At 38.6% G+C, this 18,238-nt stretch overlaps 1 protein-coding gene across 1 annotated transcript in view; it reads right to left on the bottom strand.

Moving 5' to 3' along the window:
* USP34 (ubiquitin specific peptidase 34) overlaps positions 1-18,238 on the bottom strand; it is a 179,470-nt gene that overhangs the window by 44,045 nt on the left and 117,187 nt on the right. Inside the window, exons 44-53 of the mRNA XM_006881033.1 lie at positions 16,833-16,898; positions 15,716-15,862; positions 15,535-15,591; positions 15,364-15,441; positions 14,255-14,349; positions 8,530-8,702; positions 5,776-5,929; positions 4,651-4,729; positions 1,645-1,698; positions 1,442-1,537 (exon numbers count right to left, since the gene is read on the bottom strand). Coding sequence (XP_006881095.1) covers positions 1,442-1,537; positions 1,645-1,698; positions 4,651-4,729; positions 5,776-5,929; positions 8,530-8,702; positions 14,255-14,349; positions 15,364-15,441; positions 15,535-15,591; positions 15,716-15,862; positions 16,833-16,898 — 999 coding nt within the window. The remainder of the gene's footprint in view (positions 1-1,441; positions 1,538-1,644; positions 1,699-4,650; positions 4,730-5,775; positions 5,930-8,529; positions 8,703-14,254; positions 14,350-15,363; positions 15,442-15,534; positions 15,592-15,715; positions 15,863-16,832; positions 16,899-18,238) is intronic.

Raw genomic sequence — 18,238 nt, 5'->3', positions numbered from 1 at the left:
AAAAAAAAAAAAAAAAAAAGAAAAACTCAAAACAAATGAGCCAGGCTTACTCATCAAATAATGACTGGTGGACTCTTACGACTATGACCCTCGGTCATCCTCAAACTGGGGACAAAACTCACTGATATGCAGTGGGTATGTTGATTAAAAAAAAAAAAAAGTAGCTTCCCTAGACCATTGTCTTTAATCTGATTCAACTGCTTCAATTCTGCCCCTGCCCTGCACACACAATGGCCAGCCTGCCTCCCTCATCAACAGCTGTGTGAGCCATCATGCATACAGAATGTGTTAGTCTATGCACAAGGGGAATGGCTAGCCTTGCCATTAAGCTGAGGAGATGTAGTCACAGCAAAGTGGGATGCTGAACACCAGGGAAGAGGAAGAAGCAAAGTGTAGCACATGTCCTTCAGGGTCAGAGCGTCCTGTTCCAGCAATGGCGTCCGGCTTTTAAATGAGAAGCTGTCTAGACTAAGGGATTGTACCTTGCTTTTTATAGAGAAGTTCTCTGAACTGAGCTGTTAATGTGAATTACCTAACTCCACATTTCTGAATGATCCATGAAGTCTGTGGGGATCACTGCAACGTATTTTGTACTCAGTTAAGTCGGGGCAGGAGTGGGGGAGGATATATCTAACCTCATGGGAAGGACGATTGTGTTGTGGATCTTAGTGATGGGGGTAGTTCCCCCTTTTGGAGTTAGGAGATGTCAGACTCAGCTGTTCACACTCACTCTCAAGGCTCAACTCTCAGCCAAACAATAGAAAAGCCATGAGGTGACAAGTAATACAAGGTGGAACACATGCCTCAGAATATAAGGTAAAAAAAGAGGCAGTTATTCATGGAAAAAGCCCAGAAAGTAATAAAGTGTCAGACAGTAAGACTAATGGAAAGGAGACTCACAGGAAGGGAGCAGAAAGCACAGAGCACATTCCATATATTGTAATTAATGTAATCTAACAAAATGCGCATAAATGGTTGAATAGCAAATCAACATGCTCTGTAAAATTTTACTCAAATCATAATAAAAAACAACTTTATTACTTACTATAATATCAAACAAGGAAAGTCTTATCACAAATGAAAAGCTTATTTCTTATTATATAAGAATAACTATTTTTAATCCTTTTCAAATGTATGATGTATGTATTTTTATTATGAATCATAAATAAAACCTGCAAACTTGCAAATCAGTTCCAGAAGTGGAGCATTACCCGTAACGAGTTTTTTTTTCCAGCATTTTCATTTCTTAGTTTTGCTGCTATCATTTTCCACACCTTTTATTCCCATTCCTTTTAACGTCAGATCCCATCACTAACAGATATTTTCAAATAGCTTTTAAATGTACTCCAGAGAAAACTTCATAATTGTATTAAAGCCTACTTATATCTACAGAGAATGAACAGATTTTTTAAACTGGTGCCAAAGTCAAATGAATTTGTACCTCTAATAACTCAGAAGAAACATCAAATTTGTAGTCTCTGCCATTTTCTTCCTCTGGTTCCATGCGTTTGTAAAAGAGCATATATGCACTGTGTGTCTTTAAGTGGGGGGAAAAAAAGATGTATTTTAATTTTTCAGGGCATAACTGTAAAAATGATAAATGGAGAGGGGACCATGAACATCATCTACATAAGAAATGCTTACCTTTTCAAAAGAGAAATCCATAAATTTATCTGTTACAGAGTCGTAAGTCTTGGTCTGTTAAAAAAAAGTTTGGTTTAAAAACGGATGTAGGTCTCTGTTTAGTTATAATTTTAATTAACAACTATTTTATAGTGAATCTATGGACAGTTTAAAGTAACATTAAAATTCTGAAAAATTCTGTGTCATTCACCAATTTGACCAATGTATCCACTTGAGACTTTTTGAAGTTTTTAATTGAGAATTCAGTAAAACTAAGAAAATTTAACTACAACAACAAGTAATACTCAAATGAAGGGCCTGGCAAGGAGAACAGATGATCTGAGTCTACTTTTTGTAAATGTGGTTCATGAGCAGAAATGAAAAGAAAGTTTAAAACTACAAATAAATAGACTAATATTTTTCATAAAACTTGAAAAACCCTCCGTTAGAGATCTCAACACATTCCCTATGAGAATACACGGCACACACCTACATCCTGATGTTCCTATCAATCTTCAGAAAGAAATTTTTTAAAAAAATTTAAGTCTAAGAGCTTAAAGAAATTTTGCCAATTAAGTAAAGGGATAATGAAGGTGTGCATATTAAATAATGCAACTCACAAATATCAGAAAAAGTCAAGCAAATATTAGTATATGGGAATTGATAGTTAAGGTTTGAAATTTAAATAAGAATGAAAGACAAGAGGGCAAGGAACAATGACAGCAGTGTCATGAAGAGTGGAACAGGAAGAGAATTAGGGGGTAACTGTGAGAGATCTTAACGGCTACTCTTTATTAAGCAAGGTGAAAGTTCTTATTGGTGGTTCTCGAGAACTCTAGGTAGTATCTAACAGGAAAGCTAACGAAAAATATCTCATGAAGCAGACACAGCACTGGACAGTGATGGAGTAAGAAAGGAAGACAGGCAGAAATTTCTGACTGTTGGTTTTTGGTTGTTTTGGTTTTTGTTTTTTAATTTTAAAGGAAGTATCCTAGGAACACCATCTAGAGATGCAACTGGGTTTAGTGATGTTTTTTAACAGTGAAATTTTCCTTCTACCTATCTTCATAAGAGTGCATCTAAATTCCAAAATCAATCTCCATAATAGTCTATGTGTTTCCTACTGCCAAAGGGGCCCTTTAGAGTAGTGAGAGAAGATCTTCACCCTGAAACCCACAGCGTCCCTTTTCAGCAGGAAGTAGCTAAGAGAATACGCCATCCCCTTTTCCTTATGACTCAGGGTGAAGTCTCTCTCAGGGAGGAGTGATAGGGAATGGCAAAGGACACACTGACAAAGGAGATTAATCAGAACTGACTTTGACAAGCACTCTGGCAATTGGACAATTAAAACAGACATTCGGATGGCGGGGAAGAAGAACAAACTGGGGAGGAGGGTAGAGAGAATGGTGCAGCAATGAAGGAATGAAAACCCAAAATCCCTGTAAATGTTCATTAAAACGAATAAAATTTAATAATAATAATAAAAAAATTGTTAGCAGTTAACCCAATTTTCCATTCAGAATAATAAAGAACATAAAATAAACAACACTTTAGTAAAATTCAGAATGTGTATAATGTTCTATGATAAGTTGTTTGGGTATTAAGACAAAAAAAAAACTATTTGAGCTTATCTATCTCATGGAAATGACTCATGAACTTGTCATAATCAAAAGGGTATTTTCAGAAAACTGATAATGGTAAATTGCCGATGAAGAAGAGAAAGCATTATAATACCACAACAGAATTTTCTTAAATCATATTGTGGATTACAGAAGAGCTAAAAATGTTATTGCTATAAAAAACAGAAAGAGCTGGTGACATAGTGGCAAGAAGCTGTGCTGCAATCCCAAAGGCATGGGCTTGAACCCATCAGCTGCAATTAACTGCTTATGAAAACCTGTGGAGGGTCAGCTGTGGGCTGTGAATACCTGACAGTACTCAACAACCACCAACTAGTTAAAAACAGTAATATCCATGCTGTTGCTGCTGTTATAAAGAACATAAGCAGGGTGGTTGTTGTTTTTTTTAAAAAAAATCCTTTGGCTCAATCCAACTCTCCTCCATCAGACTTCCAGACTGAATTAGTAAGGAGGGATCAAAGTATTTTTTTCCTCCCCATTTCTGATTCCATGTCAGTTTCAGAGTAAGCAATCCATTGAATCATATTATTTCATGGCCGTGTAATTAAATTCCTATACTATTATTTAGCTTCTCATTTGTTCTTAATCAGACTGCTGGCAGGAACAGCAATTTTTTAGTATATTCCAGTGTCTGTTAGTATGCTCTGAACATAGTAAACTTCCAATATATTCACAGTTAAAAAAATTAATTTAAGGTTTAAGTGACTGATTTTGGACTTTAAATTTTACTGTGGTAACACATCCTAACTGAAAGCCATTTTAGCCATTCTAGGTGCACAAGTCAGTGGCATCAATTACATTCACAACTGCTGAGGAAACATCTTTAACATGTGTTTCCCAAACTCTGTTACAATCCCAAACAGAAACTCAGTGCCTATCTGCCTCCATCTCTGTTCTCTGAAAATCTCTAATCTACTTCCTGTGTCAAAAATGTGTCTGATTTATAACAGATCATACAGATCTGTCTTACTATGTTTGGCTTATTTAGTTTAGCATGTTTTCAAGGTTCATCCATATTGTAAGTACATATTAAAAATGGATTCTTCTGTAATGTTTACACTGCCTGTAAATGCCACATTTTATTCATCTGTTGATGGACACTTGAGCTGTTTCCATCTCTGGGCTATCGTAAATAATACTGTTATGACTATCAGTGCACAAGTATAGGGGAGTTTCTGTGTTCAAGGTCTTCTGGTATATACCTCAGAGTATCTTTGTTTAGTTTTTCATGCTTATGTTAGCATCTATGTTTAATGATCAGCACACTTAGCTTTGTTATACTAAACTTTTTCAGTGGTTACATGTACATTGCCATCTGCTATTGGATTTTATAATTTGAAAGAACTTAGGCAATTACAAACACCAATAATTTCTGGATAAAACTTACTGTCATTTCTCCACCAAAACATTCAGAGGCCAGCTGCGCAGAATCAAAAGGCTTTACTTCAGCATCATTAAAAAGATACCTAAAAAAGATGATGTTTTAGATGGTACTGCTCAAACACGTAGCTGCTAAGTATATCTGTATTAGATCTGGTTTTCCCTTAATATTTCCATTATTGATCTATTTAATATATGGATTAAATTATTTCATGAGGAAAGCTATGTTCTTCGTTTTAAAAACTAACCCACTGGCCACTGGGACTCTAACTTTACAACACAGTCATAACCATGGTAAAATAAGCAGAAAATGAAAATCCCAACCTAGGATAAACAAAGTTAAGAAAAATAAAGAAATAAGGACATCGGCTTAAGCATAGCATGTAAAGTTATAAGACAGGAAAGACAGAAGAAGGGTCAACTTTCAAAGACAATCTCTGAATTTATAATAAAGATTAAGTATATGTTTACTGAAAAATCAGCTAAATTTTTTTTAAAAGTTCGTTGATATGATGCTAAAGGAATGAGAAAGAGGAAAAAACTATTTTGGTAACTGCAGATCAATGGAACAATGTACATTTGGTTCAAAGCAACTTTCTCAGTAGTGAGACCTTACCTGGCACATATATAGTACCTACACATAAAAGATTCTTAACATCTGAAGACCAAAATCGTACTTGTTTAAGGGACTCATGCCTTGATTTTGAACCATTAACTTGATAAAAGTTCTTAAGTGGGAAGAACGGAGGGGGTATGGGAACAAAGGTGGATCATGTAGGTAACTTCTAAGGGGCAGATACAAAGCTATGTGGTGCCCATGTAGGAGGAATTCAGGCAACTGTTCTCCACAAACTTACGAGGAGGATGCAGTGCTGTACGCAAACTCTTCATTTTACTGGCGGGATCATCTAGTCGGCACTTTCTCAAGAGTGCACAGATTCATAAAGTTAAAAGAACTGATCACTATTCTCTTAAATGTCCTTTGTTAAAAATTTTTCTTTAATTTGATGGAGATTTTTTTTTAAATTAAAAAGAAAATACAAAGGGAAAAACTTATAAGCTTATACATAATTTTTAAAAACTTTTATTAAAAACAAAAAAAAATCCAAGCAATGGAATGTTTACAACTCACCATTTATTGTTCTTATAAGCATGTGGATTTACAATATCTCTGATGAAGCTGTAATAGTGGCCGCCATCCGCTGTTCCTGTGTGGACAGTCACTCCTATCAAGTCATACTCGTAGCTCTCCGTTTCTTTTGAATGATCAGTGACTTCTTTAAAACCTACACATGCAAGAATGGAAAGAGTTCTGAGAATTGACAAAATGGCAACACCTTAGAATCCCTTTATATTATTATTATACACACTAACAGGTATAAATACTTCACATATTAAAATAAAATAACTATAACCAATATTCATGGCCTCTAAGCAAAGTGTAATACAAATTATTTGAAAAATAGACAATAATAGTGCAAAATTATGGACCTCAGTACAATATATGCATGTAAACATTCTCTTACACTGTTAGAACAGGTAAACACAGGCTATGAAAAGTGTGAAGAGATCTAGATTTTTTAGTTTTCATGGTTAAGGATAATGGAAGCATGCTTCCAACTGGACAGGAACATTACATAGTAGAGACTTAGGATAGAAAACCAAATGAAAGATAAACTTCCTAATCAGTTATAAAAATCTAAACGTAAAGATACTAAGGAAAACTCAAAAGAACAGTCTATTAGAAATTAAAACAAGTCTGAGTTACGATCTACATTCTTAGAATCAAAGGGAAAAGAAAATGTTTAACAGGACAAAAGAAATCAGCTCTGATTCCCTTAAAATGAAGGCTCAGATTGTTATAAAACAGAACTGACATCAGGTTGGGGGGGAAATGAAGAAAAGAGGTGATAAATAATGTACAGTGTATTAAAACAGATCGAGAGAACTGTTTAAAAGGGATATATGATTAGGTATTATTGTCATGAATAAGAGTCCAGAATAAGAGCTGCATAGTAAAGTGGACTGGGGGGTGGCGGGGGGTGGTGGTGGTGGTGGTGGTGTGTGTAAAACAATGAAAGAATTTTGTTTTCTTAAAAAGAGAAAAGCGAACTGGGGGTGGGGGGAGGCATTCATTATCTTAGCTAGGATTCACAGGTATGCGCTTTACATAACCATCCACAGCGTAACCTCATTGTTGATAGCATCTCACATTCAATCCAACGAAGACATTAAGCCATTGTACAAAGATTAAAACACAGTTCTCAAGGCTTGTAGCTCACACTGACGGTCGAAAACTACTAGCTATAGGACAAAGCAACAATCTGGAGTATCTGCTTAGAAAAGGGTACTGTGTTTTTTTTAATTATTATTAAATTTTATTAGTTTTAATGAACATTTACAGGGATTTTGGGTTTTCATTCCTTCATTGCTGCACCATTCTCTCCACCCTCCTCCCCAGTTTGTTCTTCTTCCCCCGCCATCCGAATGTCTGTTTTTAATTGTCCAAATGCCAGAGTGCTTGTCAAAGTCAGTTCTGATTAATCTCCTTTGTCAGTGTGTCCTTTGCCATTCCCTATCACTGTTTTTGACTCACCATTCTCTGCCTACCTACTGTGACACCAAATAAAATGCTCAGATGAAAACCACCAAAAGCATGTTCTATTATTTTCTGTATATTCTTAGTAGAACTGTTGCATCTTTTTGGTATTCTACTGCTGACCACCTTTTCCCTTCCACATTTTTTCATAAAGCAATGTCCCCAATACTCACCTGGTCGATGAGGGCAGCAATGTAACTCATTCTTTCTCTAACATTTTATATTGTGGTTTTTAGTAAAAGCTTACTAAGCTTATTGGTTTCCTATTCAACAATTTACACACGTTTTCCAAGTCGTCCATGTAACAGCGCTCCTCCCACCTGTCTTCCGTGGGTTCCCAGCCTCCTCTCACCCGCGTGCCTCGCCTCCTCTGATCCTGTATGTGGACTGTTGAGACAAAGGCTCCTCACGAGGGTTACTCTGCACATGTGACCCTACTGTCTGACTGAGAGGTGAGCTCCTGAACAAGTTCTGTTCCAAGTCAGAAGAATGACTTAGTGACAGAGTTGTCAAGGTTCAAGCAACCTCCACAAAAGTGCTGTGTTCTGTTTTTTAAAATAATTTTGTATCCTGTTTTATATTTTTCACTTACTCTCTTCAGGACCTTCTACTGTGAACTTTCAGACTAACTGAGAAGTCTTTGCTTTCGTTCACTACTCTTTGCTCCAGATAAGAAAAGACCAGTAGTTCTATCTCATAAAGCCATGCACAAGCTTTTAATAGCATAGTCACTACTGAGAGTCACTCCTGACAACTTTTCTCACCTCTGGAACACAACAGCTAAAAATGTCACCTTCATGAAAACAGAGCCCTGCCAATGGCTGTCCTCTGAATGAAGACATACACGTAAGTAATACATGATCTGGTCACACAGTCTTTGCTTCATATCTCTGCTTAAAAGCCACCTTCTCATGCATACCTGACTCCTCTAACCTTGTGATATACATTTACTGTCCAGGGTGGTAACACATCATGTTTGCACTTTTTTGTTCAATGCAGGATTTCCTCATTACACAAACTCCACAGAGAGCAGAGACAATGTTTCCCCTGTTCATCTATGTGTCTACAACACCTTGAAAAACACTTCAAACACCATCCTAGCATATACCCTTTGTACATAGTTATAAATATTTGTTGGCTAATTTGGTGAATGTACTTTATTACCCTTAGAAACATTTTTCTTTCTAGGTTTCAATTTCTTATGGTTAATATTTAATCAATCACAACAGAGTAAATAAGACTATCTTGTCTTGGAGACTTAAAACACATGTAAGCAAAAAAAATCACCTTCTTTCCTGTCACTCTTTCCCATGAGAAAATCTTCGGTGTAAGGAGTCATGTCCAAGCGTAAGGGGAAGGAGAAGTGTGTGTTCACTTTCTCTTTCATCATCGTCACCATGTTAAACGTATACCGCATAGTATTGAAACTCAAGATACGAGGCAGCTTCTTAAAACATGCCCTAAAATACAAAATATTACAGTATTTTGTTATAAAGTTCTCTTCTCAAAACACTCTAATAATTTCATCTGTATTTACACTGCACCTATTTCCATATTCCACAGTAAAGAGTTTTTGTGTTAAAAAAAGAAAAGAAAAAGGGAACTACCATAGACTATGGTAAATACTTTAAGAATCCATGCCAAAGGAGCGGAGACAGCGAGAAAATAGCCACATGGCCAACCAGGTCAAGGGAGTCTCTGCTGCAGGGTAGGGTAGGTTGGTTTTCCGGAAGTTTTTTCTTCTTAAATAAGCAATCCAAGTATCTACTTTTGTGAATTACATCTAGAAAGTGAAGCCATATAATTTACCAGGTATATTATTCTACTGAGAAAGTGGACTTCTCTGAGCTAAGTTCCCAATTTGTGAAACAGATTATAGCAGTTACAATGTTTTCTTCTTAGATACTGTCTGGAAAATAGATAATATTCATTAAGCTCATTAACAGGTAATATTCATTAAGTGCAGCAGCAAATCAACTGGTTATCTGCTATCTTAGGGCATCACAGATTCTTAGTTCAAGTTTACAAAACCTCAATTAAAACATGTATAAAAACATGGGCTTACAATTTTTTTTTTAAGGTGGAGGGAGAGTGGGATCAAGGTGGTAGTGGCTGAGTTGTGGTCAGGTAGGGCCCTGTGTGGCAGTCCCCCACCAGTTGTCCAGTCAGCCTGGGCTGGGAGGCCTCAGTTGGCACGCCAGGGTTCTGGGAGTGTAGGGGTACCCATCTCTCCAGCCCAGGCCACAACCATGGACCCTTGGGAACAACCAAGCACAGAGTGAACAGCTAGGGCTTCAGACGCATGGCTGGGCCCGCACAGCAGACTGGGCACCAATGGGAGGGGCAGTTTAGGTGGTAGGAGGCTGGCAGGTAGCCTGGACCTCAAAGACTCCCTGGGGTTCACAAGAAAAGAAAGGAAGGAGACCGCGTGAGAGGCTGGACTGAGTGCGACTCTGAAGGTAGAAAAGCCGAGTTTGGCTGGAGGGGGGTTAGAACTGGGATAGTTAAAGGGGGAATTCACCAATGTGTATAAAAAATTCACAGGGGTGTGTGCTGAAGCCAACAGCTTGGGTTTTAGGAATTCAGGAAGAAAAGGGAGGAGGGAAAGCAGCCGAGGGAGCCAAGTGGTGGAAATGAGAAACTGTTGACTGTCAACAATGGGGCACTGGAAAATGGTGAGGCCACAGAAGCAGACAGAACTGCAATGATGATCCCTCGATGAGATGTCCACGTGTAAGCACTATCGTTAAGCTGTCCAGGGTAAGCAGAAGGCTTGCGAGTAGTGGAACATTTGCTGACACAGGAGGTCACTGGCAAGTGCCTTGAGTTGACTTCTACTTGTACTACTCCCACATACAACAGAACCTTGGCCGTCCTGTCTCTGCAGCGCTTATCCTTTGAGCCGCCACCTGAATCCACCTCGCTCAAGGTATCCTGTTAAAACATGGGGTCCTGCTCCACGGACTGGCCTCTTCTGATACCATGCCCCATGTACGTGACAAAGTCTCACTGTCCTTGCTTCTGAGGAACCTTCTGGCTGCACTTTTTCCAAGACAGATTCTTGGCCAACATCACAGTTCAAAGTTCTTCATTCTTTTGCAGTCTTCCTTATTCACTGTTCAAAGCTTATGTGCTTAAGAAGCAAATGGAAAGACCGTGGGCTGGCAGAATGAGGATACAAGACACAATCATCAGCATGCCAGTAAAAACCAAAGGGAGAGTGGCAATGAAAGCACGTGGGAAGACTGGACCAGCTGAGGATCCTGTCAAACACAGCGCTCATGTGCTTGTCATCAATGAGCCAATACTGGCTGAACACTCACTAGGCGATTAAGTACCGCAAGAGCACGAGGGAGTGTATTGTTATGTCACCTGGGAGACGAGACAGATGTCTCAGCAAAACAGGAGCATCAAATCAGCCAGAACGGAAGGTTTCATGAAACAGGGAATGATCAAGAACAAATTTCTCAGTATGTTTATTAGAGCGTCTACAGAGACTCTGAATGATCTTTCACTGTTCCCTCACTCTAGACTTCAACGTGAGTGCTTCTCACTATCTCCATTCCGAGTAAGTTCTTTTAACTCAACTTCAAACATCATTCTGTCTAGTTAACCTGCAAGGGGTATTCTCTAATTATCTGAATTTGTCATCAACAACTTTGCTCTATGGAAATCTACCTGAAAAACACGATCATTCCTCTTCGATTCCATTATCTGAAATATTTCATTCATTGTATGCTGTTGTTGGGTGTCATTCAGTCAGAGCCAACTCAGTTGACCCTTCAGGTTTGCAGAGGCAGGAAACTGCACAGCAGGAGACTGCTCATCTTTCTCCCACGGAGGAGCTGGTGGATTCGAACCAAGCACCCTTGGATTGACAGTGCAACTCCTTTCCACTGGATTGCAGTTTAATTCTCTTTCAACATGCTCAGACCTTCAAGTTAAAAACTCCTTTGCTTAATTCCAACACTCTTTCCAGCTTCCATCTTTGTCATTGTTTTTATTGCCAAAAGTCTGTATGATGCTGTACATATGATGCCAGCTGACGGTACTGCAAACTGACAAAAATCAAATAGACCCTCAAGCTCTCGGCGACCCCGACGTGGCTCTCCGACCCTCCGTCCTTGTACTGTGGACGAGCTGGTGGATCTGAACCATGGGAAATTCAAAAGCGCCCTTGTTGGCAGTGTCACACTGTCAACTCTGCCCAAACACACCGCCAAGTTACCTCCTGGAAAGATCCAATCCTTTTCCCTCCTTCAATTTTTACCCCAGTTTCTGGTTTTATCACTACATCCTGATTCTCAACACTTTCTTTCTATAGGTTCTGCATGTGCAAGTGGACAGGGGTCTCATTTATTGCAACTGCTCTGCTCTTTCTCAGACAGGTGTTTTAGTAGCTTCACTCAGTAAATCAGAAAGATAATCCACTAACGTGGGTTTCAATCAGGCACAATTAGATCAAATACTGCTTTTCTTTACTGTTAAAGTATTTGACATGAAATCTATTTCATGAAGACTGCCCCCTCATCTCCAATTCCTTGTACTTAGATGATCATTTTTATTTCTGTACCTTAACTGCACAATTTGCTCTTTAAATTCTAATTATATTCGTTAAAGGTTCACTTCTAGAACAATCATCTATCTCCTGTCATAAACATCTTTGCTCTCATGAAAAAGCTCTTCACACTGAGATACCGAGCAAAGTTTTCTTAGTTCATGAGTACATTCTATCATACCTGACAGAGCACAGCACAAAGGAATTAGAAAGACATCAGTACACGCTGAATTAATTAAAAGGAGAGGAAAAGCCCCCAGAAAAATGGAGAGGTATTTTTAAAAAAACTGGAAACATCTTCATTCTTTTAAAAATATTTTGGAAAGGATATTCCTTGAGAAAAGAACAAGTACTACAGAGATTAAAAGACTCAAACCCCAACAAACCTGTAAATGAAAGGAAATCATAAAAGAATTGTGAACCATACGGCATTTATTAATAAAGCTACTTTCATGTGAACATAGCTGATTATTCAAGACATTGACTAAAAATTTGAGATCAATGGAAAAAATTGTGACCCATGTACACAATAAAACCACCATTACCGTTGCGGCCCTCTGCCCGGGGCAGGCTGCCCTCGGCCCTCTGCCTGGGGCAAGCCGTCGCGGCCCTCTGCCCGGGGCAGGCTGCCCTCGGCCCCCAGGTTGGAGCGAGCCGTCGCGGCCCTCTGCCCGGGGGGGCTGCCCTCGGCCCCCGGCTCGGGGCGAGCCGTCGTGGCCTTCTGCCCGGGGCGAGCCGTCGTGGCCTTCTGCCCGGGGAGGGCTGCGCCTGGCCCGTCTCGGGGCGAACCGTCGCGGCCCTCAGGAGCAAGAAGGCAAGCAGCTGTAACCCAAGACCACCAGTAAGGTGATAAACTGTCCTCCCTTCCCCCCCTTTATATCTACGCCCCTGTTCAGCATGAAGAAGCCAGAGAGTCGGCATCCAATTCCCAAATCAATAAGACAGTTGGTTTAATTACTATTGGAAAATGCTTGTCATTCCTCTGTAGCATCTGGTCCCCACTGGACCCTCATCATTTCCTTCACCTGCTCCCCCCACCGATCAAACTGTGCAGCTCTGCAGCTGCATCCTGGCCCATCCTCACCCTTCTACCCCCAACCCTCACCTCCTTGTACCCCCAATATGTTTTTCCCAATAAAAAAAAATATTATTTAAAAAAAATAAAATAAAGCCACCATTATCAGAAAGTGAGAAATAACATTAATACACATACCAGAGAAAGGAGAAAAAGAACAAATACAAGTATCTAGAATGTTGCTGGCAGTGATTTCCACTGAAGGTGAAGCCATGTGTGTATTACATAGTGACGTACAGGGTTTTCAAGACTGAATTTTAAAAATCAGATTTGTCTTTCAATGTGCCTCCTGGGTGCACCAGCTTTTTAGCTACTAGTTGAATGCTTAACTGTTTCAGTACTTTCAGATTCAGTACTTTTAAATTCAACAGTTAACTGCAAAGTCTGACTCCACACCAGCTTCTTTGCAAGCTCCACATGGAATAGCCAGATGCTACTAGCTAATAGAAGCTAATAGCTGGTTCTGAGGTAACTTCAGTTCGATAAAGAACCGTCCTGAAAATCACATATTTGTACTGCCTATTATCAAGGAAACAACAGTGTTAACGTTTCTTTCAACTGTAAAATCAACTACGACGGGCATCTACTTAAAGAGCAGCTGGGAGAAGAACGAGCACAGAACTAAGAAATACAGTATCACTGAAACGAGACAGCCCTCACCAGCTGGAAAATGCAATCACAGCCACAACCGACTTCAGCACAGTGGAGATTATGAAGATGGTGCAGCACTGGACAGAGTTCCAACAACGACAGTGTCATTACAGACTGACTCGGGGGCATCTAAAAACCATCTAGCGGTTAGTGTAACTGTCTTCTAAGACGAGTACCTTTTGTAAAGAGCTGTTATGTGGATTGAGTCCAGTCACAGAGCTCCACGTGCCAAAGAGGATCAGGAGAAGGTTTGCTATTATCATGTAATGACATTACTAAAACCAGACATCCAAGAGTAATACAGGTAATGACGGAAACTATCCCTCTAACTCTTTCTGTCCCTAAAACTAGACTTTCTGTAGGGGACTCACAGTTCCTAGCACCAATTACACAAACATCAACTGCACTTCACTAAATAACTGAGCTGCAAAGAGCCGATGTGCCCTTCATCACCAGGCCTCAATTTCTTACGCTCACTACTAGTGAGCTGGAACCAACTTAGAGCCATCCCTCCAACAAGTCGTCAAGGGGCTGTGAATTCCTCAGGAGAATACTGGCCATCTTTCTCCAAGGAACCACTGGTGGACTCACCTCACCAGAGATGGGCTCATCTTTGGGTTTTATCAGCACTAATTTCATTAAAATTTAAACTTCCTTTATCTCCACATTATCTTCCACTTGCATCTGGTAATTTATCAAGAGTAAAATGATGTTTTTAAAAAGCATACCTCTTCTCAGCTCGTACTTTCTTTCCACAATGAGAGCAAGTATACATGTTGTCACCTTCTAAAGTGTCTTTAATGGTAACTTCATCAAGAGATTCCTGTGCACAAAATATTTGAAGGTTTCATATTAGCGCTAAAAGCACACAAGCAAAAAATTATGAAGACTATGCAGTGAAAAAGCAATTTATTGTAACAAAATGAATTCTTAATTTGCCTTTTAAAAAACCCAAAACAAACCACACACACAAAAAAACCAAACACCCTTTTCTCATACTAACAAAACCCAAACCCCACTGGCAGCAAGTATCTTGTGATCTAGTCCTCCCCCACTGTGTTTCAGACGTGGTAAATTTTCACTGGAGGAGGGCATCTTTTTCCCTCAGAGCAAGCAGGCGTTAAGACTCAAAGCACAGGCCTTTCAGCCAGACATCCTACTTGATATATACTACCAGAGTCGCTTCATACTGATTTTGAGAATATTATTTGAAAGGTTCTGGATTTTAAAAATACTATATAACATGGGAGAGTCTAGAGAGCATTATGCTGAGTGAACTAACCCAGTCTCATTAGGAAAAATACTGCTTAAGACCATTATTGTAAAAGTAGAAAGATTACTAGTAAGATGTGGATAAAAGTCCAAAAGGTGAAGTGGAGGGAACAAGGGTGCAGAGGGTGGAAAGGGGAAGAAATCACTAAGCTACCAGAGTTTGGTGTTTAAGGATGGTAGGGGGGTGGTAATGGAATTAGGAAAAGATCTAACAGGGACCTGAAAAGAAAGGGTTAATAGTGAGCAAAGATCAATTCTAATTTTATAAAACACAATGTATATGAGTGATGTGGAAACACAATGTGAATGTAGGAATGTGTGAAACGGCAATGTACACGAATAATACATAAAGTATACAACTCAATATAAAAGTAAAAGTGAGAAAAAAGAGGCTATGTATTTAAATTTTTAGCTAAAAATTAGTTTTGTGGTCTGTCTAAACATGTAAACAGGAAACTGAGTTAAAAACAAGGCAAAAGTTAACTCTCAAGATACTAAAACAAACCTGCAAATAGTTACAAAAAAATAAAAAGAAGGCTTAAATGTTGTATACAAAATTACTTACATAAATGTTCTTCATATCAGCCACCTGGCACCTGACTGTGTAGAACTCTTCTGCAGTCTGACTGACATGCTCACAGTCCTGAATAACAAACAGTAAACAATCAGTGACATTGTAATAACAAGCTAAAACATACAATGTGCCAACAGAGCAAGGAACTGACTGAATACTTACCAAGGAAACAACATTGTTTGTTATTACACCTCCAAACAAACTTTTGACTGTGTTTTTCTTTAAAATAAAACAAAATGTAGTAGTTAAAATATGGGCAAATGAATACAAATGAAAAAAACCCAAAACTATCACAACACACACATACCCCCGCCCACCCCAAATACTCATGTCAGATACTAACCAATTCTGGAGACATTTCTTCAATTTTAGTGATCAGATCAGTAAAAAACTCAGTCATGTCTTTCTGCTCCCCGGTGTTCAGTGGCTGCTTATCCATGGTGTATGTTTTACAGAAAGGTCTAGGATTGTAGGCTTTGCATTCACTTTCCTGGAAAGTAAACAAAAATTTCTAAGAAATTCTAGAAATGGCTCAGACCTTTATGTGAAATGAATTATTAAAACTGTGGGCTAAGTGAAGTTTTACTATAGATTGAACTTTCTTTTAAAATACTGTTTTCACCTAACATGACACAATTCAACTCTGTCAAGAAGATACATTTTTTAACATAAAGGAATAAATAGGAAATCTCTGGATTTTTATTAAAAAAAAGATCAGTTATTAGATGTTTATTAAATGTTGAAAGTTGAAAAATAGGAAGCAAGTACGACGCAGTCCTTGTCCTCAATAGTCAGTGAGTGAGACAATAACAGATCCAAGGGAGAGGAACAACAAAGTCGTACTGGTGAGGCAGAGTGTTTGCTGTTAGCTGTGTTCTCTTAAAGCAGATGAAACCCAAAATCCCTCTGCGAGGTGGTAGAAGAAAATGGAGAGCCCTGAAAGGCAGTGTTTGAGGTGAGGGGCAGCAGAAATAATTTCACAGATGAAGAGGCAATAGGAGCGTGGGCTTCAAAGGGCTCGGGGTTACCACAGAGTGAAGCTGAATATGGAAAGGAAGTACAGGTTGCAGGAATGAATTAGCCACTCGGATGAACAACCGAGTACCATTCTATTTCCAATGCAGAATCTGAAGTAGAAAAGTATTTAATGTCTTTAAGACTGGTTACTTTTCTAGTTGAGGGAACAGGAAATGAGAGGTACAAATTATAATCAAAGATTTAGGCACCAAACGGGAAAATCTTGTGATGGAAAAAGAACTGGATACAATGAAGTCTTCAAATGACTAGTTAATAAAATGCAGATGACTGAGATGCGATAGAAAAGTCACTAGAATAAAGAGAGGTAAACAACAAATTAATTTTGGAGAACAATCAAGACAAACACTATAAATGGGCAGTATGTAATTTTAAAGTTACTGTCACATGACACCTTTAGTTTTTCAGTCAATTTTCAGACATACCATTAAATATGTGAACATTTTCTGAAGCTCCAGAAGTGTGGTCTTGTGTTTCATATCTTCTGAATACTGAAAATCAGGCGAAAATTTTTCATTAAATCACAGGGAGAATAAATTAGACATTTTTGTACAGAAATAGTTGTTTTCCTAATATGAGCTCTATGAAGACAAAAAAATAACATTCTAGTTTTTGTGTAAAATTAGAACATTAAACATTAAAAATTAAGGAAGTGGATGCCACTCCTGCTCTACGTACAGACTAAAAAGGTGTGGAAAAAGGATGTAAGCCTGAGGCACACCTTTCCTGATTTTAAACTATGTGTTCCTTGGTCTGTTCAGACAACAGTGTCTCGGTACAGGTATTAATGATGCAGAACAGGTACCCAGCTCTGAAGGGGCTCTGTGGCAGGGTCTGCAGGGAGCTGCACTGCTTCCTCAAGTTACAGTTCACAGCCTCAGACACATCACGCAAGGTGAGAACTGCCTTGGCATCAATGACTTGTGGTTATTAAAAAAAAAAAAAAAAAAGCCTAGAATTTTTCTTTCCACTAGCGAGAATAAGGTTTTACGTGTCAGAAAAGGAAAAAGGTCTTTATTTTTACTAACTGTAATTTCTAATTAAATATAAATTTGAGATATGTATGTACTGTTTAAAATTTGCATGGCTATAAATCTTTATGGGAGGTGATATCTTGTATTGCTTCCTCAGAGCAGCTAGTGGTTTTGAACTGCTAACCTTTTAGTTAGCAGCACAATCGGCTTCTAGTTTCTGCCAGTGATCATAGCTCAAAGATGGCCATTAAGGTGAAGAAGAAAAAAATACCAAGAATATGGGAAGGTAACCACAAAAAAGAAAACCCCTGAAAACAATTGTCTCTGGTGAAAACAGGTTTTATAAAACAATACAAACTATACAGGCAGGTTATAAGCAGCTTAAAGATCACATTCTCTTGTGCTATTAATTCTTCTTTCAAGTGAAGTCTACGAAGATTATAAACCAAAAGATCCACATATCTAAATCCAATGATTCGACACAGTAAAATAAAATATTAATGGGAGACCCTGAAATTTATCTCAAACATAGTTCCCATGAAAGTACTTTGGAGTGAAGTGATTTTGTTACAGAAAAGAAAAATAAAAAAAATAAAAGCAGAGATAGATGGCAGACTAAAAATCCCCTATTACAGAAAAGAATGAAAAACAGAAAGCAAGCAAAAATATGGAGCAGAGAATAAACCGAACAGGACAATATGCTCTTATTCAGAAGTATAACGAAACATGCTTTGTGATTCTGGCAAGTTCTCTATTCCACCCCCCCCCCCCAATTTGCTCCTCTCTTTGAAAAGTAAAACTTCCTCCCTGGTACACAATATCCCCGCCCCAAGTACATTCCACTATGCAACCTTAAT

This window comes from Elephantulus edwardii, unplaced genomic scaffold (genome assembly GCF_000299155.1).
Source record: "Elephantulus edwardii isolate Elephantulus edwardi_28Jun2011 unplaced genomic scaffold, EleEdw1.0 scaffold00011, whole genome shotgun sequence".
Lineage (NCBI taxonomy): Eukaryota > Metazoa > Chordata > Mammalia > Macroscelidea > Macroscelididae > Elephantulus > Elephantulus edwardii.
The sequence above is the reverse complement of the archived record's forward strand: the minus strand, read 5'-3'. Positions and strand labels throughout refer to the sequence as shown.